This window comes from Nelumbo nucifera, chromosome 5, assembly GCF_055504915.1.
Source record: "Nelumbo nucifera cultivar China Antique chromosome 5, China Antique-T2T, whole genome shotgun sequence".
In the NCBI taxonomy this organism is placed as follows: Eukaryota; Viridiplantae; Streptophyta; class Magnoliopsida; order Proteales; family Nelumbonaceae; genus Nelumbo; species Nelumbo nucifera.
In genome coordinates, this window is record NC_142653.1 from 65,187,667 (window position 1) to 65,214,637 (window position 26,971).

Genomic DNA, 26,971 nt, shown 5'->3' on the forward strand with positions numbered 1-26,971 from the left:
TTTTGAAACACTAGGGCTGCTACTTTCTGGTTTGAAAACATGTGGTTATACACCATCCAAGTTTCATTTAGAAAGTTAGAGAGTGGTGGACGAAGCGTAATCCAACAATGGTGTGGGAAGGGATGCGATTTCATAAGAAACTTCAATATTTGAAGGATAGAATTAAGGAGTGGAACATATTGGAGTTTGGTAGGCTAGAAGAAACAAACAAAATTTGATTGAACAGCTTGAGGAATTGTATTTCAAGGAAGGGAAGGGGCCTATAGAAGAAGAGGCTGAGGAGCAAAGGAGAATGGGAAATCAATAGGAGGATGTTTTTCTCAAGGAGGAGATTAGATGGAGGCAAAAATCTAGATGCAAATGGGTGAAGGAGGGATATAGGAACACTAAATTCTTTCATGCTTTGATACATGGTCGGAGGAAGAATTTCTTCTTGAGATTAGAAGTTGATGGCTCAATCACTTACCATTAGAGTGAGATTGCCAACACCTTTGTGAATCACTTCAAATCTATATCTTGAAGATCCTTAAATGATAGACTATGGCTAGAGGGGATGGAGTGGCCGAGAGAGGAGGCTAGAGAGGAGTTAAAGAGAAATTTCAAGCTAGAAGAGGTAAAGGAAGCAGCGTTTTCTATGGATACATCAAAAGCACCAGGCCCAGATGGTTTCACCATGGCTTTCTAACAGGATTGTGAATAGTTACCCATTTGAGGCTAAATTCTACCTTCATTGCTTTGGTTCCCATGAAGAGAAAAGCTACCCATCCGAGGGACTATAGACCAATTAGCTTGGCAAATACTTTATACAAGATTATTGCAAAGGTGTTGCTGCTTAGGATTAGAGAAGTGCTCCCCAACCTTATCACTCATAACCAAGGAACTTTCGTGAGGGTAAGGTAAATAGCAGATCAGATCCTAATAGCAAATGAGAGTGTGGAGGATCTTTAGAAATCAGGGAAAAAGGGAGTGGTGTGCAAATTTGATCTAGAAGAAGGCTTAAGATATGATAGATTGGTCATTCTCGCTGGAGGTGATGAGTAGCTCTGGTTTTGGAGATGGATTGTGCAATTGGGTGTTGGTGTGTGTTAGGACTTGCCATTACTTTACATTGTTAAATGGGACAGTGGTGGATTTCTTGTTGACATTGAGGGGAATAAGACAAGGTGATCACCTATCTCCATTCTTGTTTACCTTGGTGCAGAAGTTTTGGGGAATTTGATATCTAGAGCACATTCTAGAAGCTTTGTAAGGGGTTACTTGTAGTTTGTAGATGACATGATACTTTCCTTTGAAGGAGGGGATTTTTGAAGTTGCAGACAAATGTCAAACATAAAAGTGAATTTTGAGAGTTGTATAGTGGGAGTCAATATGGAGGAAGGGGAAATTTTTGAAGTTGCGGACATTTTAGAATTCTCAGTGTCTAATTGGCCTCTAAATTACTTAGGTTTGTTGTTGGGAGACAATCTAGGAAGAGGTAGTTTTTGGACTCCAGTTGTGGAGAGATTTGAAAAGAAACTTGGCTCTTGGAAGAAAATTTGCTTATCTCTTGGAGGAAGAATAACCCTGATTAGGTCTACTTTAGCTAACCTGCCTATTTATTTTTGTCGGTTTTCAAGATCCCAATAAAGGTGGCTCGCATATTGGAAAAACTAAAGAGAAACTTTCTTTGGGATCCAGGGGAGGAATAGGGGCACTGAGCATTCTCCATTTCTCCATTTTGTTTTCTAGGACTTTACGATGTGGAAGATGATTGGTGGAGGTTGTGAAGTTGGAGGACTATACTACCTAGATGACAATGGTCCACGAAGAGGTCTTCACTCGTCTCTCACTCCTCATCAATGACATTGTTGTTTGGGTCATCCCTCCATTCATGTTTGGAAAAATTGGTCCCTAGTTTAGAGTCAATCTCTCAATTAGAATGTGAGTCATGTGAGCTTAGTAAACATCACGGAGTTCATTTTGTTCCTAGAGAAGATAAAAGAGTTATGAGTCTTTAGTTCCTCATTTTGACTAACCTCCTTTTTAGCTTGATGTTATGATTGCCTTCCCCAATGATGATCTACAGAAGGTGTACATGGAGCAACCTCTTGGTATGTTGTTTAGGAGGAGGTAAGAAAGGTGTGTAAATTGTGGAAGGCTATCTATGGGATGTAGTAATCTTTATGAGCTTGGTTTGGCTGATTTAGTGGTGTGGTGCGGGAAGTTGGCCTAAAGGAGTGTAGTGCTGACCATTTTGTGTTTAGTTGGAACACCTTGTCTTGGAAGATTGTCTTGGCTGTGCATGTTGATGATATAGTTCTCATAGGTAGGGATGCACAAGGATTATTGAACTGAAGCATTTCTTGTTGCAACATTTTCAAATCAAGGATCTAGGTTCCTTAAGTATTTCTTGGGAATTTAAGGCCTTGTTGGTGGTACTTTATGCTTTATACTTTCAATAGCACTAAATACAAAGTATGTGGTATACTTTTGGTTTTGTATTTTCACTTCAAAAACATGTTTTTTCAAAGTAAAAGTAAATGATGGTGTTTGGATACAACAAAATGTTTTAAATGTATGCATGTCATGTTTCATCATATATGGATGCCATGTGGCGATTGAATGTAAGTCAATAATATGTGGATGCCATATACATGGTGGTATGTATGGATGTCACGTGGCATTTGAAAGGAAATCAATGACATTACATGCTCGTGGCAGCATAGATTAATGCTTTTCAGTAACTATGTTCAGATGACATGTGGCATCCATATATGCCACTTGGAAGCATATGCAAATGCCATGTGGCATTTGAAAGGTGGATCAATGACATGTGGATGCCATGTGACAACATAGATGAGTGCCATGTGGCACCTAAAGGTAAGTCGGCGATACTGTATGCCATGTTACGTGCCAAGTGTCACTGAATACATTAATGTATCTATATGTCCATGTGGCATTCAAATATGCTATCACATGGTGGGGTGTATAGTATCACGGGTGTGGTTGATGCACATGTTTTAGAAAGTATAAAGTATGTCAGAGGGCCAAAAAGCATGAAGTATCAAAATCTGACATCATGCTTTTCGTGTTTTTTGTACTTTTATTTCATGTTTTTTAAAAGTAAAAAACACCCCAAACAAATGCTTTCTGGTACTTTTCATACTTTCATACTTTTGAAAATATGAAAAGCACTTTCAAAAGTACCACTAAAGTCTAAACATGGCCTAAGTTCCCCGTTCTAAGTCGGGAAGTTCTTTGTCACAGAGGAAGTGTGTTTTGGATCTGTCAGATGAAAGTAGGCTATTAAGTGCTAAGCCAATTCAGACACCTATGGATCACAATGTAAAGAGGACCAATGGTTAGGGGAGCTATTGAATAATCCTTGGAGGCTAGTTGGAAAGCTAATCTGCCTTGCTACCACCCATCAAGATATCTCCTTCAGTTAGGTGTGTTGAGCTAGTTTATGCAGAATCCTACAACTACTCATTGGGAAGGAGTTGGTAGAGTGTTGAGGTACTTGAAGGATGCTCCAGGCCATGGTTTATTATATAAGAAAGGGGAAGAATTTTCCCTTGAAGGATGCTCCAGGCCATGCTTAAGCTGAGTACAGGGCCATGACACACACCACTTGTGAATTGATTTGGTTAAAGCATCTCCTCCAATAGATGGACATTTCTATTAGCAAGCCAATTAAGCTCTTCTGTGATGAATATACTGCTACACACATTGTAAGGTAAAAGTTGACAAGTGGGATGTTGTCACACTATATGTGAGATCAGTAGATCAGCTAGCTGATCTGTTCATGAAAAGTTTAAGCTGTGCCAGAATGGGTTACATATGTAACAAGCTGGAGCTTTATGATATATATGCTCCAGCTTGAGGGGGAGTGTTAAAATCTAGTTGTAAGGGCACTAGTGTCCTTTTCCCTTTGTTTCTTAGCCTTATGTAACGATTGAAGGCTATTTTTGTAATTTTGTTTTTATTAGAAACTTAATAAACAAAAGGTCAATAGGAGGGAGAGAATAGTTAGAATCTCTCTCTCTATATTAGACCTCGTTTCTTCTCTCTTCTTCTCCTTTTTCTCTCTTGTTGGACTGTGTCTCAACTGAATTTCCTTCTCATCTCTATTCTTTTTTATTTCACCCTTTTTCCTCACTTCTTTTGGTTTTTTATCACAACTACAACTAAAGTCACCAAACTATTTTCTCTGTATACAGGCCAAGAATTTAGGACCCTCTTATGAACTTCTTTGGACTTGCATTAAAGGGTCTTGGTAAATAAGTCTACTGGTGGATAGACGACATCATAGAAATAGGAATACAAGATGTTTAACATCACATTAGGTACATGAAGCAATGCAAATGGGAGAGAAATAAACTGATTGAAAGTTTAAATGCTTGAATTATCGAGTGCTTGAATATGTTTTATGTGTTATGGTTGATTTTATTTCTACATTTTTTACCTTGAATATGTTATATATGTTGTCTTTATGTATTTTAGTTTGAGCCAATAGGCTCTTCAAAACATCTAGTTTCTTTTAAAATTAAGTTTGCTGTTTTTGAATTAAAATTATATTTTGAAAATTTTTAAAAATTTGTCTTTGCTTGAAAAAGGTGCAGGCTTTACCTTTACGCCTTGGATGAAAAATCCTCTTGTGCTTTTTTTTTGTGCCTTGTGCTTTAAAAGGCACTAGTTTTGATATGTTGTTGCATGGGAAATTATGATTTGAATTGCAGCTAACTTGGCAACCCGAGAAAAGGTTTCTACATAGTTTATGCCATGTTTTTGTAAATCACTTGGAGAGTAGATGAGCAACTGGTCCACTGAACCATCCTTGGTATATTTAGTGGTGTAAACTCAGATACGTCCGGTACATGAGTTCCAGTTACTATTCACATGCAAGGTTGATGTTCTTTCATTGTTGTCCACTTGTCCTCTAGTCCAGCTCAAACATAGCACCCTGGAACGACTTGGAGATAAAGTTGCTAATTCTAGGAAAAAAGAGATTTATATGAAGCAAATTGGTAAATAGGATTCCAGTATAGAGCCTTTTACCTTTACAACGGGAAATAGGGATATCCAAATGTTTGCAAAGTTGTGCCATATGGGCTGATATAATTGATATGTTACACCATGGACTGAAATTAATAAATTTTTGACCTGCATCCTATACTTTTAATATTATATAGATTGTTTCTGTTGGTAGGGGGTCATTTTCTGACACAAATTGGCCAACATATTCAACAATATCAATTTTTGATACCATGCACCAATAAACTAGAAATGATCTTTTTCATGCCTAAATTGATCCAAACAAAATCCAAAATATTATGAAATACTACTGGATGATGAATCAAGAGAAACCTAAGCATTATGAACTTTGGTCATCTTACCATCATCATTATGAACTTTGGTTATCATATTATTTTTAAGAAAGCATTATATGAGGGCTCCTTACCCAACTGTTTAACTTATGATGACATTTTTTTTAGTTTGAGATTAGGGAGCAGCGGCTAAGGTTTGCAGAGACCAACATCTCAAGTTCTTGCTCGCATAAGGAGGTATCAAGTTGATTCACACAAGGATTTACTTTTGGGTGACATTTGCCGTGTATTCTAGTTGAAGACATATAATGAAAGCCATTGAGGCCCATTGACCTTAATTATAGTTTTATTTACATATTATTTAACTGCAGGATATTACTACAGTACTAATCCTCACCTATCATTTTTTTTTTTAATTTAATTGCAGGATATTACATTCATTTACAAGAGGAGAGGGGGAACTGATGATATAGCCCTATCTCATAATTTGTGGTTAAACACAGTCCAGCAACATCCTGATGTGATTTCAATGTCTTTTATCCCCATCACATCCCTTTTGAATGGAGTCCCTGGGAGTGGATTCTTGAGCCATGCCGTCAATCTTTATTTACGATGTAAGCATGATCTGCTCTCTTCATAAGTCGTCATCATCATCATCATCTAAGCTTTGTCCCAACTATAACGGGTCAAGGTTTTTTCACAAAGATGTTTTTTATCTTGCATTTTCTGAATGGGTTTCTATCAGACATGGGAAGCTTGTTGATCACTTAACTGCAATACTGCATCAAATGGATCTTCCAGCAGATTATCATTCATCACCATATCACCTTAAATTCCTAAGCCAAGCCAGAATTTTTTAAGCCCTAAATTTAAATCAGCTGAAAGGAAAACTAGATGCTGACTGCAAACAGATAGGATCAAATTGGACATATTTAGATCCAAATTTGGATCGTTAGTTTGTCAGATATTAATCATTTTCTTATCAGACTTGGATTTGATTCAGATATTGAACATCATTATGAATTGAACTAAAAATGATTAGAACATTTTGTATTATTAATAAAAATGAAATAAAAATGACTTTGATATTGTATATCATGCGAAAAAATGTTGCCTTTGTTACTAAGTAACAATTGATAGAAAAATGTTGTTCATCTTGTACATTAGCTGTTCATTTAAATCAAATAAGATCGGAAATAATAAAGAAATGTTGCATATATGCCCTCAAATGTACTTGGAGTGTTGGACTCCAACGTGTTGATTTAGGTTATTTGACTAGCAATAGGGTTTGGGTTTCTTGTTTCTCTATAAGTAGTTGTTTTCTCTTTTAGGAGCTTGTGAAGAAGGTTATTTGACTACCAATCAAAAAAGGTTAGTGGAGACTTGTTTTCAATGAAATTTGTTTTTCTGAAACTTTTGGATCTTATGGCTTGAGGAGGGATCATTTTTCTTCGTTGACACATTATTGATGTCTGTCTTCCTGTATGCCTATCTTCTGTCGTTATCTCTTCTTCTCTCCATTTTTCTTCTTTCTTTAGTTCCTTCCCTTTTCCTGTGGAACTTCAAGCTGCTGCTTAAGTCCCTTTCATCAGAGTGTGTCAATTCAGAAAAGGCAGTACTTGTGCATACAACTTAAGTGATAAGTTGTGATTCAATCTCTTATAAATCAGAGCCTAAGTTCAGGTAGAAGTAGCCTTATCAGAGGTGTAACCAAATGAACTAATAGGGGCATAATCACTTCAATTTTTAGTTTCAGGTGTAAGTGTGAATTTTTTCATATTCAAATGTGACCTCAGTGAAAGATTTGCCATGCATTTTACTAGTTATTGGAAAAACAAATGTGTAAAAATCAGCGATCTGCTGTTGTCACTTGTTGATATGAAGTTTGTTAACCCTGGCTTCTGGTTGCAGATAAACCCCACATTGAAGAGCTTCATCAGTTTTTGGAATTTCAACTACCGAGGCCATGGGCACCGGTATTCAGTGATCTTCCTCTTGGTCCACAACGTAGGCAGCAGTGCACTGCAACTCTGCAGTTCAGTTTTATGGGTCCCAAGCTTTATGTTAATACCAGTGCGGTAAATCTTATTTTTTCTGTTTTTTCTATTAATCCTTTATTAATGTTGTAGTGTATATGATCTACATTTTAGTTGGACTTTGTCTAGTAGGAGTTGAAAATTTGAGTAGTGTAGCTTTCTTCATCATATTTAACTTCAATTCTGTAACAGCGATGTAGGACAGGATACAAGTTCTACAAATTGTAGATCCGGTGGTGGGCTGTATGTGGTGAAGGAGCAAGAAAGTAGAAAGAAAAGGAGGAACTCTTGCTGTTTTATAAATAGCAAAGACTAAAGAGATAATTACTTACAAGAAGAAATAGGTGAGAGAGAGAGAGAGAGAGAGGGAAAAAAGCGAAAAATTCTTGGCAACAACCAGAATTGACTAAATTGAACATCTTTTGATCAAGTCAATCTTCCTTTTGTATTGCAACGTTGATGACTATTTATAGACAATCCATGAGAACTTAGATATCCTTTTATAGATTCCAATTTGCATAGAGATAGTGAAAGTGAGGGTTGAATAGTAATTTTACTTTCTTATAGTATCAGTAATTTTCTATTCTTTATTTTTGTACATAACTTATATAAGGACAATAGTTCTTTCTTGGTGTGGTTGCCTTAATGAGACACACCCCAAATCTGCTGTGTGCTCTCTTGTATGAACTGCACTGACATGGTATCAGAGCAGGTTTAGTGTGGGAATTAGTTTGGTGAACAAAGACTAACAATCGAGTCACTGTTCACGAATACTATTCACGTTACTGTTCACGCGAGGTTCATTCTATTTGGCTTTGATCTTAGACTTAAATCATTTTTATTCAGCATCGAGTTGGGTATACTTCACAACTATTTCGGACTATTATATTCTCTCTTCCTGGATTGTTTTGTTCCAGACAAAAAAGCTAGATTTTCTGGACTGGAACGCCCATCAGGTCAGCTTTTTCAAAGTTTTCTCTCAAACTACTGCTCCGTTTACTTTGAGATTTTAGATTTGGTGTCGCCCTAGACTGTTCTTACAACCCTAGAAATTTAGTGAGATTCGGAGTTGATTTTCTAGGGTTTTGATCACTTCCTTTATTCGGTCCATCTGAGAACCTTCTTTTTTTAGACTACGAACTCTTCATATTTTGTTTCAGCTTGTTAGAACCCTTTTCCTCTTTGTTTCTCTCACTATGGCATCTAAAAGAAGTGATGTTCTTTCTGTTAAGTTTGACGGAACCAACTATGCTTTGTGGTAGTTCCATTTTTAGTTTTATGTTGAAGGCAAAGGGTTGTGGGGTTATATTGATGGATCAACTACTATGCTTGAAGTGATTGATGCAAAGGGGCAGCAAACTTGGAAGATTAATAATGCCCAGATAGCATCCTATGAGGTGTCTTCGGACAACCAAGGAGATGTATGATTATTTGGAGGAAGTGTATCAATAGTCCAACATCTCACGATTGTATCAGATTAAAACTGAGATATTTTCCAATAGCTAGGGCGAAAGGAAAATTTAGGAATACTTTATAGGGTTCTTCAATCTATGGAAAGAGTACAAGCTTATTCACATGGGTGAGATATCCTCAACTTGTTGTCTGAAGACTCTGAAGGGACATTTTGATAGAAGGAAAGTAATGCACTTTTTGATACACCCCCAACCTAAGTTTGAGGTAATAAGATCAAACATCTTGTGTAGGTACACTATACCATCACTTGATACTATTTTGGATGAATTACTCAAAGAGCAAACCGGGATGATTACTCAATAAAAATGAATGCGAAGAATGATAAACTAGATGCTATGTTCCTAGCAACTGACAAGTCCAAACCAAAGGATTTATCTAGGGTGCAGTGTTACGAGTGCAAGGAATTTGGCCATGTGATATCTCATTGTAAAAAGAGAAATACTTACTGCAAAAAATTTGGTCACATCATTATAGAAAGCCTCACACGTCCACCTAAAGGGAATCAATGTGGTGGGAAGAAGAGTCATCACAAGGCATATTAGACTTCAGTTGAAGGAACAGATGATGTTTCGTCCTCTACATCTCGGACCAAGACAGATGTTGCAAATGCTCTGACTAAAGAAAAGATTCAACAAATAATGTGCTCTACAATCTCCTCTGCTTTTTTTGCTTTTGGCTTGTTTTGTAAGTATAGCTACTATTGTGCTTCTCCTAGTCATTTGTGGATAATATATTCTGGTGCTTCCAATCATATGATGGAGGCTACATGTGGTCAGCCATACGAGCCACTTTATAAATAGATATTTTCTATTCCTTTTGAAGCTAATGAAGATTTCTTTGAGTAGAAAAGTGTAGAAAATCTGTGTAAGAAAGAGAAAGAAAAGAGAAGGTTTGTGCAAAGAAGAAAAGAGGAGAGGAAATTGAAAAGAATGGGAGAAAGCCAAAATTAGGTTTGCTCATCCCTTTCATTAGCTTATATACTCTCACAAATAAAAACTGAATACAAAGACAAGCATGCCCTTAGTAAGTCGGCTACTTGTAAAAGCTAAGTAAACACTCTTAACTTAATCATAAACTAATGGGCCTTGGACTCAATAACTCACTAACTATGCTATGTAAATAAAAACAACTGTTATCAACCCAAAACCGAACACTCCCCCTGAAGTTGGGAAATTGATGTTGCACATTCCCAACTTGTGTAGATCATGCTCCTGCTTGTTTCTTGCAACACCTTTTGTAAAAACATCAGCAAGCTGCAAGTCGGATGCAACATATAGTAAGCACACTTCTTCGGACGTCACTCTTTCCCTTATAAAGTGTCTATCCACATATATATGCTTTGTCCTATCATGCTGAACTGGGTTGTGGGCGATGTTAATTGCTGCTTGATTGTTGTAGTATAGCATCATAGGTTCTTTGGCCTCGACTCCAATCTCCCATAACAAGGATTCGACTCAAAGTAGCTCTGAAACACCATGTGCCATGGCTCTATATTCAACTTTTGCACTTGACCTTGATACAATTGATTGTTTCTTACTCTTCCATGAAACTAGATTACCTCCAACAAGTGTGCAAACTCCTGATGTAGATCTTTTGTCATCTAGGCACCTTGCCCAATCAACATCTATGTAAGCCTCTAAATTTAAATGTCCATGGTCATCAAACATCCTCCTTTTAACTAGGGCTGTTCATAAGAAGGTCCAACTCGACCAAACCGACCAACCCAGACCGACCCAACCCGAGTCGGTCGGGTTTTCATCAGCACGGGTCGGTTTCGGGTTGTGCAAATTCCTAAACCGATGATTTGGGTGGGTTTCGGTTTTCACACAAGAAAACCGAAACCGATCCGAACTGAACTGAGTTCCTAGTTCAAACATGAAGTTCCAAAGCCCATTAGGCCACCTAGTTTTTGAATGGTTGCAAGAAACTTTGGATTAGTGAATAGTGATTAATGAACAACTTTTGTGATTAACTTTTCATTTAAATTTTATCATAGGAGATGGCTGAAATGATGTTCAATTTATGACTGTTTTTAAAATTAGCAAGATTTTATCACAGGGATGAACTTAGAACTGAAACCGACCCAACCTGACTCAAACCGACCAGGTCGGTTTTGCTTAACACTGGGTCGGTTTCGATTTCTATATCAGGTAACCCGACCAGGTCGGGTCGGTTAGAAAAACCGCAATAAACCGACCCAACCCGACCCGTGAACAACCCTACTTTTAACAAACAGAGTATGTATTGACTCTACCTAGGTGCCCCTTTAAATAGGAAAGTATCCTGTCAATGGCCTCCCAATGTTGAACTCGTGGGGCATGCATGTATTGACTCACCACACTCACTGCATAAGAGATGTCTGGTTGTGTCATACATAAGTATAGCAACCGACCCACTAATCTCTGATGCCTTCCAAAATCCTTCACTAGTTCACCTTCTGAAGCATTTATCTTGTGGTTTTGCTAAATAGGTGTATCAGCTGCCCTTTGCCACCTCAATGCCAAGAAAGTACTTCAGATCCCCAATATCCTTAATCTCAAACTCTGTGTAGGTTCTTCTTCTTCAAGGTTTCATTCCCATGCAAATCATTTCCTATGACTACATCAAAACTGACACCAGTGATCCCCTCATTTCCTTTAGCCACATCATTGTAAAAATCAGCTTGAAGAGCCATGTACACCTCCTCTTGCAAGTCCCCATTTTTTTTTGATAAATAAAATCATCTTCCATTAATTTAATGATTGGTTACATGAAAATCCCCTTAGAGGTGCGAGGTGCCGCCTCTCCAAAAAGCAAATACAAAAACTACAACAGAGATTACATGAATGTTGATGTTAAACAATGGTTACAGTTGTGCTCAGAACAATGTTTTCCTATTTACCCCTTGTTTTGCCAAGACATCGACAAATGCATTAGCTGATCTCCCAACCCACTGTACTGTTATAGACATATTTCTTGTCAACCATTTGAATTTCTTTAACTCATTTTTGTAGCCCCAAGTGACATCCTTCGGATTATTTAACTAGTCCACCATTGTCTTAGAATCTCCTTCAATCAAAAGCTGTTCCACGCCCACTTCTTTTGCAAGAAGTATTCCTTGTATTGCAGCTAACAGTTCTCCCCTGATAGAGTTCCCAACACCTAAAGGGCCAGAGTAGAGTAAGACAACCTCTCCAGCCTCATTCCTCAGTACACCTCCCATCCCAGAGGGACCTGGGTTACCCTGGCTACTCCCATCAAAATTCAGCTTCAAAGAACCAAGAGGAGGGGGGGACCCAACTAGTCACTACCCTTACCTTCTAGGAAGAACAGCTTGCTACTAACTTCCTATCTTTCCAACAATCAGTAAAAGAGATGGTTAAATAATTCTAGAGTCTTTAACCAATGTATTGGCCTGTACATAATGCAAGCCAATACATTGTCCATAACAATGCTGCTTGCGTGCACCTCCACATTTTTCTTCTGTCATATCCCAACTACACCCAAACAAAGAAAGAAGCCAAACCCATAGCTTTGCAGTTACACTACAAGATAAAAATAGATGATTACAATCCTCACCATGGGATCTACAAAGAATGCACCAGTCTTTTCTTGCAAGTCCCCATTAAGAAAAACATTCTTCGCATCAGGTTGGGAGAAGGGCCAAGAGTATGTAGCTGCTAGTGATAGAAGAATCCAGACATAACTCATCTTTGCCACTAGTGCAAAAGTCTCCAAGTAATCTATGCCATAAGTCTGAGTGTACCCTTTTCCAACCAACCTCGCCTTGTATCTTTCTCTATACTTCCGTCTACCTTATACTTCATTGTATAAACTCATCTACATCCAACTGTCTTCATGCATTAGGTAAATCCCACAATCTCCCATGTCTGATTTTTAATCAATGTTTTCATTTCTTCTTGCATAGCTATCTTCCACTCAGGTTTGGATTTGGAGATAGCCTCACTAACACTCCTAGGTATAGACACAAAGTCGAGGAAAGAAAGGAAGGCCCAGTAGGAAGGAGATAATCCGCTGTAGGAAAGAAAGGGTGAGATGCAATGAGCAATACATTTCCTCTTCCCTTTACGGAGTGCAATAGGGAGATCAAGGTTATCTGCAATGGTGTTAGGAGCATAGGTAGTGGTATCAATAGGAACTAAACCATTAGAGGAAACAAGGGGCATACCTGGATCTGTGTTAGTCAAACCTAGAATCTTCGATGAGCCAATAGGGAGTGTCATCGGTTTCTCTGTTGTGGAATCAACCTCCCTGTGCTATTGTTTAAAACATTGAAAGGCAGGACGCAATGGAGGTGGCAAAGTGCGTGGAGTAGGCGGGTCAGACACTGGAGTGGATAGTGGAGCTAGAATAGGAAGTGGTATAGATTGCTCACTTCCTTCCCCAAAACACTCCCCCTGAGAAGAACCCCCTGAGAAAAAAGGTGTGGACTCAAATAAGGTGACATCCATCGTAGCATACCGATTCCGGGAGACTGGATCATAACAACAATATCCCTTGTGATTTCCTGCATATACCTAAGGAAGACACACTTCTTCGCCTTAGGGTCCAACTTTAAGCGGTGAGGACCAGGAATATGGACAAAGTATACACATCCAAAATCCCTTAAGAGGAATGTGGAACATCTCTCCCTTAGGAAAAAGAAGGCTGAACGGAGTGTTATATCCAAGAACACGAGAAGCCATCCGATTAATCTAAAAAACTGCTGTAAGAACTACATCACTCCAAAAACGAATTAGAACTACAGATCTCAACATCATGTTTATTTTCACTTCCACAATATTTTTGTTCTTCTTTTCTGGTACATCATTCTGTTGTGGAGTGTATGTACAACTTCTCTGGTGGACTACTTCATGCTCTAATCAATGTTTTAAAATGCGGAGGCGGTAAGGCGTTCCACTACCTAGAGGTGTGAGGCGTAATTCAGAACGCAAGAGGCGTAAGCCTCCCGAACACAAAGGAGGCGTAAGCCTTCTTAAGAGGAGGGGGGGTAGGAGGAGGATGAAGAGGAAGGGGGGATCTCATTTTTTCTTTATTTTTAATAAAAATCTTTTATATTAAGAAGAATAAAGATGCATAATAGTAGTTCAAAGGGGGGGGGGTCTTGTCGAAGCCCCCCCAGCCAGTGTTTTAAAAGGCGTCGAAGCCCCCAGCCGAAGGGGCAAGGGGCAAACCATTTTCTTTACCCTTATCTTTTCTTCCCTTCCCTTCCCTTTCCTTTTCTTTCATTTTCTTTTCTTTCCCTTTCTTTTCTTTTCCTTTCCTTTCCTTTCCCTTTCCTTTCCTTTCCTTTCCTTTTCTTTTCTTTTCTTTTCTTTTCTTTTCTTTCCCTTTCTTTTCTTTTCCTTTCCTTTCCTTTTTTTCTTTTTTCTTTTTTTTTTCAAGTATTTTCATAACAGGTGTGCATGAGGCGCAAGAGGTGTACGCCTCTAGCATGCCTCATGAAAAAAGCGCAAGAGGTGTATGCCTCAAAGGTATTAGCGCCTCTAGCATACGCCTAAGGGCGTTTTGGCTGCGCCTCGCCTGGAGGTGCGCCTCCCACGCCTTTTAAAACACTGTCTCTAATAGGGGTATGATGCCATGTTTTTTTTCAAAGTATTTCCTGGCATTATTTGATTTAAACACTTCCACTCATACCCCAAACTACATCAACACCATCTGATGGAACTATTTAATCAAAGAAGATACTTCATCATAGGATCTCATCAAATATATCCAAGAGTATTGAGAATAATCATCCACAAACAGAAGAAAATACCGATAGCCACCCTTAGAAGAAATATGGTACTTAGTTAATGGGTCTATCACATTTTCCTCTGACACTACTTTCTAAATTTTGATGTCTCCTCTACCAACAATCTCTCGTAGAATGTGATATTTTCTCTCGGTGTGCTTTGACTTCGAGTGGGCTCTTAGTTCCTTTGCTTGAGCAATGATTCTTGTGTTGTCACGCGAATGGCTGATGTGTTGGATGGTACTACTCCTAATTCTTGGACAGATTTCTTCATTCACACTACTTCCTTGGCAGCTTCACTTGTGGCAATGTACTCAGTTTCGGTCGTGGAGTCTATTGTAAAAACTTGTTTGCTACTTCTCCAACTGACTGGATAGGATCCCAATATAAAGATGTATTTAGATGTAGACTTTTCATCATTTAGGTCAGACTAGAAGTTGGCATCTGTATAACCGATCATTTGTATTGAACTACCATCAAAGACAAGACAATGGTCTTTAGTTCTTCGTAGTTATTTTAGTATATTCTTCACAACTGTCCAGTGCTCGTCTTGAGTTAGATTAATATCTACTCACAGTACTACCGGCCTGAGCAATGTTAGGTAAAGTGCACAACATAGTATACATGATGCTCCCTACGATAGAGGCTTAGGGAACCTTTCTCATGCCCTCTATCTCCTCAGGGGTTTTAGGTGAAATTCCTTTGGAGAGACTTCATGTCTGAAAGGAACGAATCCCTTCTCAGAATCTTGCATGTTGAATCTTGTGAAAATCATGTCAATGTAAGTAAATTGGTACAATCCAATTAACCGCTTTGATTTCTTTATAGAGTCAAAGTCCTAAGTTAGAAGCTTCTCCAAGATCTTTCATGGGGAATTGTTGCGAAAGCCATACCTTCACCATTGTTAACATTCCTGCATCATTCCCAATGAGCAGAATGTTGTTTACATATGAACTAAGAATGCAACCTTGTATCCCATTGTCTTTCTGTAAACATAGGGTTCATCCAGATTTTGCTCAAAATCAAATTGTTTGTCTGTTAATTCAAACAAATGTTCCAACTTCTAGAAGCTTGCTTTAATCCATATATGGATCTATTCAGCTTACACACCATGTGTTCCTGGCCCTTGGCAACAAAGCATTCCCACTGTTTTGACATTCAGGAACATAGTTTTGACATCCATTTGCGAGATTTCATAATCGTAGTGTGTAACTATAGCCAATAGTATCCTAATGGATTTAAGCATGGTCGCAGGCGAGAAGGGTTCCTCATAATCGACTCCTTTCTGAGTGTGACCTTTTGCCACAAGTTGAGCTTTGTAGGTCTCAACCTTTCCATCAGGGCCCTTCTTTCTTTTGTAGATCCACTTATAACCGATTGCTTTTACCCTAGGGGCGGGCCTACAAAAGTTCAAAATCTATTGTTATTCATTGAGTCCATCTTGGTTTTCATGGCAGCTACTCACTTCAAGGAGTCTATGTCCAACATAGCTTCTATATAAGTCAAGGGATCTTTATCATTGTCCATGGCTTCTATCAAGTAACTTTTTTGATCATAAGCCAAAACGTATAGCAAGTTTAGATACCCAAGTAGATCTTTTAGGTTGGGTATTGTTGAGGGTGTATGTAATCCCCTTCTAAGAAGTGGGCATTTTGACTAACACACACCTTTTGTTCACTCGGGTGGAGTACATAGAGACTATTTTCAAGTTCTCCATAAGCAAGGAACTAGTTATTCAACTTAATTGTAATCTTATTACTAAATAAAATAGAATAACCATCCTTAGATAACTTGGAAACTGAAATCATGTTTCTCCTAAGTTGTGGAACACAAAGACAATCTTTAAGGGTGATGATCACTTCTCTAAACACTAACTCTATTGATCCTATAACAGTAGTTGCAACAATGTTACATGCATGAGTTTAGGATGGTTTCAGTTTTTGTGTCATCATCTAATTTGGAGCCAAGAGCCTCAAGTTTATTCATTAACCTTATCATCTTCATGACATGGTCATTAACCAATTGATTCATAGACATCCAATTGGTCATCAACGGTTTGAGGACCTTTTGTCGTGCATAACGGTTTTGCTTCTCACACATGGCCTTTAAATTATCTAGAATTTCTTCATAAGTTGTTATCTTATCGAATCGTCTCTAGATAGAGTTGTCCAGTGAGGCGATGATGTAACAATGGGCAAGAGAGTTCATTTTTTACTATTTTCGATATTCATTCCTTCTAGCCTTAGGGGTTCTTTCACCAGGATGTTGGTGCTTTTTGCTTGGCAGTCTTGTCCAATTTCTCGGATGTGAGTACCAAGCTAAGGTTGCAAATCCAATTTGTGTAGTTGGGTCCTTTGAATTTGTTATCATCTAGCAACTTAGCGAAGGGACCATGTGCCATTTTTGACAAATTGCACGAGTAATTAATCCGTGACCTAATTATTGTTTCATGTTATGTATCGTAGAATGAATTTTCATCTCCATAATGAAATGGGCTTACCTTGTTTTAATCTAAACCAAACTAGGTTTCACAAGTGTGGGCCGAATTGGTTCATGCAATGGCCCATCAAACCCTTGGCCTAGGTCCAAAATTGATAACATTATCAATGATCTAAGGGGCTGTTAACAGTCCCCTAAGAATCCTAGGTTCTGCCTATGTATGGTGTACCAAAGCTAAATCTTTTAGGGTAATAATCCCTTGATGGATATTTGACCCTTGATGGATCTCACTGGTTGATACATCAAAGACAACTTAGTCCAAAACCCAGTGTAGTATCATAATCAAGTCTGGGGTTAAGTGCAAATTTCCAGTTTTGCCCATCTATCTCCCAGGTCCAGGGCATAATTGGAAATTGGTCTGGGTTCAGTACCCACAGACTACTTGGGGTCTAGCTCTAGTAGCTAAGAGAATCTACTTCACCAATTTGGCAACACACCAGTGTCATCCTTGTCAGGTAAAACTTTCGAAGTCTATCCAATGGATAAGAACATTCTAAACTAACACGAGTCTCATAAGTGTCCGGTTTAAGGAGTAATTCATAGAAACACACCAATAAGAAAATGAAACAATAATATATTTTATTTATTTACTGATAAATGTTTATGTACATCAATCTGGTTGGAGTTAAGGGCATACATTGTCTAACATTTATGAGAAACTTCACTCCAAGAGTGAAGGTCCCTACAAAATCATTGTGAAAACCAGTTCCAATGGCTATGTCTTAGAGCTGTTAAGTGACATGGGAATTAGCCCAATCTTCAATGTTGAAGACCTAAATACATATAATGGCCATAGTGATTGTCCCACAGTCCCATTGCCTAAATTGCCTTTGGTTCCATCTACTGATGTGCCTGAAGACATACTTGATGAGAAGTTGATTTTTACACCAAGTGGGGGTTATCGGAAGTTTCAAGTAAAGTTGGAAGGCTTGTATCTCTTAATCTAGACCTTTATGAGCAATATCATGCCTTTAACTTGCTAGGGTCAAGTTCTTTTAAGCCAGACCATGCTTGAGAATTAATTTATACTAGGCTGAATGAAGAAACAATGAAATTTGTAGATTATAAAAGAAAATTAAGCTGGGCTTGTTGGACAGTTATGCCCTTAGCTCCAATCAGATTGATGTATCTTTTGACATTTATTATAAATGAATAAAGTACATAATTGATTCATGTCATTGTGGTGTGCTTTTGTGTTTTTACCCATAAATTAGACACTTACGAGACTCGTGTTAGTTTAGAATCTTCACAGCCGTTGGATAGATTTGAGGAGGTCTATCCTGCCAAGGCTGACACTGATGTGCTGCCAAGTTGGTTGGGGTGGCTTGTCTCAACTGCCAGGGTGAGGCCTAAGGTACATGCAGTGTGGGTTTTCTTGCAACCTTGAACCAGACCAATTTCCAGTATTGCCTTCGACCTTGGAGACAGATGGGCAAAATTGGAAAGTTACACTTGACCCCTAGACTCGATTATGGTACTGCACTAGGTGTCGGATTGGGCTATCTTTGATATGCCAATCAATAAGATCCTTAGAGGGGGTCAAAACTTGGGTGTGTTGGGGCAGTCTGAGAATTCACCTGAATGATCAGGGAATGCACTCTCTCTGATGGAAACCTAAATTGCCGGCAGTTGATTTCAAACGTTGAAATTTGGTTTTGCAAAATTTATTTATATAAAGATATGCATATATATATTATGGTTTCATAATGTTTTTAAAAGGTTTTAATTCTCGGGATCCAGGTGAGTAGAGAGTGCAGCACTGTTCCTTGCAGCTGAGGGAGAGGTCCTCTCTTGTCGGGCTGTGTTTATTCATTATGGGCTGAGAGGTTAAGTGTAAGACTATTGAGGGTAATACCTGATGGGCTAATTTTGCATCTGTCCACAGTCCTTGGGATTTCATAAGGTGGTTGGACCCAATGACCATTTAGTGTAAATGTTGGGCCCATTGAGAGTCCATAGTGATGGACTCAGGGGTTCACTGTGATATACAATGAATTCGACCAGGCCTTGTAACAAAGGCTGGGTTGAACCCATGTGGCTGATGTGTAGATCAATGTTAAGGTCCCACGCCGTACAAAGAGAGCCAACTGGGCAGTAGGTTAAAGAGTAAGTGAGCACATACGCTTAATGGGCCTAAGGCCCATTTGAATTGGGCTTAAGTTAATTAATTAAAAGGGGGCGAATTCAGTTTTAAACTGATTAGGATTAGTTGAAGGATAAGATACATCTTATCCATTTAAGAGTCCAGATCCAAATATAAGATTTGGATTAGGAAACTCTCTCCTAATTAGATTAGGAGGCTGATCCAGATTAAACGAACAACAAACTGCAGAATTCTTGTTTGTTATTGCCGCCCCACCCAGTTCGATCTGCACTTGTGGATCTGATCAAGAAGTGTTGTTGATATTGTTTCTTGGTAGAAGAAACAATCTGAAGCCGTGCTTACCAACCCTTACCAAATTCTTGTTGAAGAATTCAGGTTCTTGCTGAAGAACCATCCTGTTGATCCTGCTTCACTACATAATGTGTCATCTTCAGTGGAAGCGGGTTTTGGTCTTCTCTTTGGGCGTGAACACCTACGTTGGGAGCTACTGTTACTTCGTATTAGGTATATCCCTCACTTATCTTTTGGTTTCAGATCTGGTCCAGTTTTGGTTTCAAGAACGAACATTGAAAATGCAGTTTTCTAAATTAGGGAATACGATTCCCGGATGGGAGTGAAAGAAATTTTTGAAATTTTGCCCAACCTTCCTATAGGGTTCGGCCATCCATATGATGGATCTCCCATCCCTTCAGGGCTATGCTTGAGAATTAGTTTATATGATAGTCCTCTAAATTGTATCTATACTAGGTTGAATGAAGAAACAATGAAATTTGTGGATTATAAAAGAAAACTAAGCTAGGCCATGGTTGAGAATTAATTTATATGATAGTATTCCGAGAGGTTGGCGGCTTTAACAAACTCAATAACTTAGGCTCAGTTTGGAAGGAGTACAAATACAAATATGTAGAGTGCAAAACTATGTATTCTGTATTAATTTCTATGTATTTGAACTGTACATATTTGTATTTGTACTCCTTCCAAACCGAGCCTTAAGGACAACCTCAAATAACAAGACAACCTCAAATAAAGTTCATATTTATTTCATCAACCTCAATATATAGAGGCATAAGCATTCCTACCAAACAAACTCATACTTGACCAAGAAAAAGAGTACATAAGAACTTTTATTCTCATACACAATTTTCAAACCAGGAACTAGTAGATACAGTAAATCATAGTGATGCTATAAATAATATTTATGGGAATTTATTATAAAAATAAGCATAAAAATAAACTATAATTAGTAATTTTCAATTGTCACTTTAAGATTTTGAGTTCCATTTTAGCTGTTCATCTCAGTGTTGTCATACTCAGACTGGACTGGGCAGTTGTATGTGTTAACCAGTCAAAATTCTGGTTTTTTAATATACCAGTTCTTTTGGTTTTTTTAAAACCCTGAATAACCAGCTGACCTAGTTGTTTTGGTGAAAATTAGACATTTTTTAATGAACCATCTAGTTTTCAATGAAACTGCCTGGGCCAATCATGAGAGTTGCTTGTAGTTATGGTTAATGATAATTATAATGATCTCAAAAATGGTTTGTGGTTATGTATAAGGATAGTTATAAAGATAAAATGTTGTGCAGACAAGCATGAAAATGTGACTTCAATTCTGAAAATGTTCTCTTCATGGATTAAAACGCTGAAGGATGGATAGTGATGTCTCCAAAATTGAGTAATGGCCCTCATATATGGCACATGGACAAAACAAGGTTCTATTTACTGCAATTTGCATTGACTTTGATAAAAGGGTGGTGATTGGGGAAGTCCCATTTTTTATAAATGGGCATAGTAGGTGGTGTCATACTAGTACTTGTTTTAAAAGGACAGAAGTACCCCTCATTAGATAGGGAAATTTTTGTCTTGTCACTGGGGATGTTCACATTCTGTCAAAAATTGGATTTGCCCAAATGACCATAATAAAAACACCAATTGGAATTAAAATAGTGATGACCATTATCAGGGACAGGATGCTATGTGGTGTAATTGTCAAGACTGTCCTTACCATGAAATTAAATTCTAGGACCATGTTTTTGTTGAAGTGCATTATCTGTCTGATTTTGGAAAAGTTAAGGGTGTATGGATTTTCATCTTTCCATTGGATCAGGGTGCAGAATGTTGCTTCCAGAATATTCATTTTTTTTTCATTTATTTATATACTTTTTATTTATTTATGTATAACTTGCAGAATGGAAGGGAAAAACAGTGAATGGTATGGATTTTAAGGCCATGCAGCATTACCCTTGTCCCTCTTAGGATGGCAATCTGTCCTATATGCAGCCCAATATTAATTCCACTGCAATTGTATATTCTTTAAGTTGGCACTTATTTCTTTTGTCCACTGGTAGGTGGAGTTGGGGGGTAATTCTTGACTGGAACCGACTGGATTTCCTTGGTTTGTGCATTGTTGGAGCCAGTTTGAGGTTTTAGCTATAAGTTCTTCATAGGTTGGGGTGTGAGGTTTAATTTTTATTATCGTATTTCAACTCAGGTTCTGTTGAACGTTTAATTAAACCTTCACTCCCCCATCCTGCCAAACTAATTGTCATACCTGTGAAAGAATTTGTGTTCTCTCTAGAATGTATTTAATTTTTCTGTTTATCAATTCGTACAGGTAGATGTTGGTAAGCGGCCAGTGACTGGCCTTCGGCTATATTTAGAAGGGAAGAGAAGCAACTGCTTGGCGATTCACTTGCAACACCTCTCCTCCCTGCCCAAAGTCTTCCAACTACATGATGATCCAATGAGAAACTTTGCCCGTGAGTCTTATGACCGGAAGTATTATGAGAAAGTTCAGTGGAAGAACTTCTCTCATGTTTGCACTGCTCCGGTGGAGTCAGACGAGGATCTTTCAATTGTCACTGGGGCCCAGTTCCAAGTTGGAGATTATGGTCTAAAGAAAGTGCTATTCTTGCGTCTCCGCTTCTCAACGGTTTCAGGTGCCACTTTGGTCAAGAAGCCTGAATGGGATGGCTCTCATCGCCTTGGTCAAAAATCTGGACTCATATCATCTTTGATCAGTTCTCACTTCTCGGCAGTACAGAAACCGCCTCCACGTCCAGCTGATGTGAACATCAATTCAGCTGTGTACCCTGGTGGTCCACCAGTTCCTGTTCAGGCCCTCAAGTTGTTAAAGTTTGTTGACACGACAGAGATGACAAGGGGACCACAGGATCCCCCTGGATACTGGGTCGTCTCTGGTGCAAGGCTTCTTGTTGAGAAGGGAAAAATTTCTCTAAAAGTAAAGTATTCCCTCTTGACTGTTGTACCTGATGATGAGGTACTATAATATTAGTTTGCAAGCATAAAATGGCATGAGGCAGCTAGAGTGCAAAAACAAAAGGAAAAGCAAAAAATTGAAGTCTAGAGCATAAACACGAAGAAAAATTTGTCTTGTATAAATTCTTGGCCCGACCTTTGTTCTAGCCAACTGGTCAATGAGAATTATGTAGGATTGTAGGGTACTTGAAGTAGGAGCCATTGTTTGTACAATGGTAAGAATCTTGGGATGACAAGTTTGAGAATGTGGGTTTGAGTTTGTCGGCTGCTTTGTGCAAAACATGCTGAAGGTTAGGAGGTCCCTTTATGGTCATCTCCCAAGACCACGGAACAGGCACCACATTGGAATGGAAGAGCAGTGGTGGCTATTGTGATGGTTGTACTATAGTACTTTCTTTTGTTTATTCAACGCTTTATTTGTATTTTTCCATGATTATTCATTGAACGTTTGTTGTGGGCTTGTAGCTATAGTTGGAAAATTTGGCGTTGGCTTTGCATATGCTTTGTGCTATGGGGTCAGTGAAAATATGCCCCTGAACTTTCAATTGCGACACCCTTCAACTTCCTAGTTGTCAAGTTAGATGATAGAATCCATTAAAATATTAAAATACTTACCTAAACTTTCATTATTTTCTTTTTTCTCTTCTTAAACTTAAATGACAAAGTATCTTCATTTTCTCTGAATGAAACCATCTAAAATAATAAGAATCATTTCACTAGCATAAAAAATAGTTTTTTTTTTTTTGTTTTTAATTTTGTTTCATTTCACTCGCATGAGTCTCTCTTCATGACTTCATCCTAAAATATAAAAATTATACATTCCTTTTCTTCAATAATTCAAGAAAAGTCCAAACGAAAATCTATATTTTATTAGAATGGAACCTCTACTATTTCATTTGAATGTTTAATCTAATCAGAAATTTGTAAGGCTCTATTGGAGCAACCAAGAGGGCTTCAATGTTATCTTTACAAAATTAATCAAATCATAAATTATTCAAATAAATGAGAAAAAGGTATTAAGGTAGTATGGGGACTAATAAAAATTTCAAACATATGAATGAGACTCTTTTTCAAAGATAATTTGACTAAACTTTAACGGAGGGGGTATTTGTCACGTTGAAAATTTAGGGGTACTTTGTTTCAAATGAAGTTCAGGGGATATTTGTCATTGACCGCATAGTACAAGGGGTCTTTGTAATTTACCTTGAATTTTTCATACCGGATAGGCATAGGCATGGATATGTTATGAAACTCAAATACTTACCAATAACACTAGATATACATTTTATAAGACAAAATAAGTCATATACTATAAGAAATACATAATTTAATGGTTTATTATGTGAAGTGTTAACTATCAATATACATTATTAAACATTAAAAAAGATGATGAAAGAACTAAAATATGCATGCATATATTTAAAATTAAGATAAGTAAAAAAATGATATCTAAAATAAATCATATGAGAAAGTAATTGATAAGAAAATAAGGTAATTGAGAATCGTAAAGAAATTAATAATTAATTATATATCACACTTCAATCATAATTAATTATATGATCTTATAATAATTAGAATTTTTGTTACTAGTAAAGATTTTAATTAATTTTAAATCAATTTAAATTGTATTTAAAAATTATAAAATCAATAAAAATACTAAGATGACTAAAAATTATTAAAAAATTAATTGTGCTAAGAAGTAATAATGTTTTATTATTTTAAAAATTACTTTTATTAATTTAATGTTTATTTAAAATAATTACATTAATAAAGTTTTATAATTAATTTTAAACTTTTATAGCTAAAAATAAAAACTAAATTATTAATACAAACAAAAAATATTAGTAAAAACAAAAAATGTATTTGTTTTAGTTTATTTTATTAATTTAAAGTCCGCTTAAAAATAATAGGAATTAATACTGTAGGCTAAAGGGTAAAGATTATAGTGGAGGTCCACATGAAGGATGGTAGATGATCGGAGGATCAGTTGAGGATGTAAGGGCAAGGGCTAGAGAAGGGAACATGGAACACTAAAAGAGGTAGGATGTTAGATTAATAGGATTCTTGTGGTACTATCGAGGATGATCTCATGTGCCTCCCTTATTTATAGAGAGAGAGAGGTGTAGCTATAAGAGGGAACAAGAAAAATGACAAAGGGAAACTTTCCAACTTCGAAAAGGAGGTTACGTGGAATGATGCCTATTGTAGTTACGTTTGTAACTTCAAGAGAGAGGTTATGTCCTCATGTGAGTATGTTTGTAGCTACAACACCTTTTTGGAAGTTCACTTCTGGTTATGTGGAATGATACATCTTGTGTAGGTGTTTAAATATTTATAAATGGCATCACAAAGGAATTGATGTCGTTGTTGCATCAGGTGTTGCCTTAGTGACCTTTTGCGATGTCAGATCGGGTAACAAAGTAGATATGATTGTGTAAGAACTCTATCAGAATCGTAGTATTGGATATCTTTTGTGATATTGCATGATTCATTACTCGAGTTGTAGTGTTTGTTATTGTTATCATAGTATTGGGGTCGCTCTTTGCAATAAGGACCACCTTCTATCCAAGGATGTAATGCATGAATTTTTGGATTCTGAATACTAGGGTTAGACACTACTGTTCTGTGTCATAGTAGCTCTTTTCGGCCTACTTGAGTGTCCTACTAGCATAATAGATTAGGCATTTATGTCCTTTCTTGTTGTCTTGTGTGATGCCACACCCTTGTGCTTCCTAGTTGCTTGTAGTGTATAGGTTAAACTCTTTATTACTTTGAGGAGGGGACATAGTTGGTGCTTTAGTGAAGGTCTACTTGATTTTTTTGAAAGCTCTTCTAAGTTCCTCAATCCATTGGAATTGGTTGGTCATTTTGGTTAGGTTGAATAAGGGGGATGATGTTGGTATTAGTCTTGGAATAAATCTTTTGAGGAAAGATTCTTTGACTAGGATGTTTTTGAGCTAGGATTCATTCTTTTAGGGCGGTAGTTGTTCTAGGATGACTCTTACTTTAGTGTCATTTGGATGAATTCTAGATTGGTCAACCTTGTAGCCTAGGAATTTTCTTGACTTGACTCCCAAAGCACACTTTAAAGGGTTCAATGGCAAATTATACCACCTACATCTTGTGAATTCCTCAAAACCTCTACGTGATAATTCGTTTTCTTGGCTTTGACCATGATGTCATTCACATAGCATTTGATTTTTTTGTGCATTAGGTCATGGAAAACACATGTCATCTCTCTTTAATAAGTGCCCCGACATTCTTTAATACGTAGGGCATCATTTAATAATAGAAATTTCCTATGTGAATCTTGAAGGCAGTATGTGGAGCATCTAGAGGATCCATATAAATCTCATTATATCCACCGCAGGTGTCCAGAAAAGAGAAGAGTTCATGGCTTACTATATAGCATCTATGAGTATTTCCATGTTGGATAGTGGGAGCTCATCCTTTGGCTAGGCTTTGTTGAGGTCTCTAAAATTGACACAACAACTAAGAGAGTGGTAGATTTAAGGGTTAGTTTTACTACATTGTACGATTATGAGGTGGGAATGTATCTCATTTGAGAACTAACCTAAGATGGCCAACCACTTGTTGGAAGGGTTAGAATCCATCTTATGGATGGCCGATTCATGCTAGATGGCTGGGGAGAAATTTCAAAAAAAAATTTAACTCTAATGGGAACCAATTTTCTAGTGTTTTAAAAAACTAGAATTTGTTGGATCGATCTTGCACTAAACCAGACCAAATTTGAAACCAAATTAAAAGGGGAAATTATACTTGATATGGATACTACAAGCACAGATCCCAAGGTGGAAGTTCATGCCCAAATCAGTCCTGAAACCAGCCTCCACTAAAGATGGCACAGTGTATAGGGAAGCTAGTTCATCAACACTTTTTTTTCCAAAATTGCTATCCAACTTGCTTGGGTCGAATGGGGTGAGTGAGCCTGATATTCCTCAACGTTTTTTCTTGCAAAAACTGAAAAAAAAAATGATCAAAATAAGTTCTTGAAAGACTAGGTTGAATTGGGGTTTCTTGGAAGACAAGAGACAAGAAGAGAGAGCAAGAGAGTGAAGTCTCGAAGCCTATTTCGCCCTCTTCTCTTTTATCTCCTTATGGAACACTCTCCTAATCTAATTAGGAGATTATTAAAATCTGATTTGGATCTGGACTCTATTAAGAGATAAACCTTATCCTCTTAAGAGAATAGGTGCTCCATATGAAGATGTTGCATGATCGAAGGTGTTGCATGACCACAATTGAAGGTGTTGCATGGCCACTTTAGGCTTGATACTGTATGGCGTAGGACCCCACAATGATCTTACACAAATCCACATGGGTTCGATCTTACCCCTGAAAGAGGTTAGGCCAAATTCACTGCTCAGGGCAGTGAACCCCTGACCCAATCAGCATCACTTCAGTTTGGGCCCAACATTTACACCTAAATAATCATTGGATTCAACTACCCTATGAAAACCCAAGGATAATGGACTCAGGTAAGATAAAGCCCATCAGGTAAATCAATCCTGTAATGTTC

At 37.6% G+C, this 26,971-nt stretch overlaps 1 protein-coding gene across 3 annotated transcripts in view; it reads left to right on the plus strand.

Moving 5' to 3' along the window:
• LOC104587841 (MAC/Perforin domain-containing protein) overlaps positions 1 to 22,910 on the plus strand; it is a 37,786-nt gene extending 14,876 nt beyond the window's left edge. For all 3 annotated transcript variants that reach the window (XM_010245588.3, XM_010245589.3, XM_088887520.1), the window contains 4 exons: positions 5,475 to 5,543; positions 5,734 to 5,920; positions 7,218 to 7,384; positions 21,767 to 22,910. In XM_010245588.3, coding sequence (XP_010243890.1) covers positions 5,475 to 5,543; positions 5,734 to 5,920; positions 7,218 to 7,384; positions 21,767 to 22,441 — 1,098 coding nt within the window. In that variant the 3' untranslated portion in view covers positions 22,442 to 22,910. The remainder of the gene's footprint in view (positions 1 to 5,474; positions 5,544 to 5,733; positions 5,921 to 7,217; positions 7,385 to 21,766) is intronic.
• The last annotated feature ends 4,061 nt before the right edge of the window (positions 22,911 to 26,971 follow it).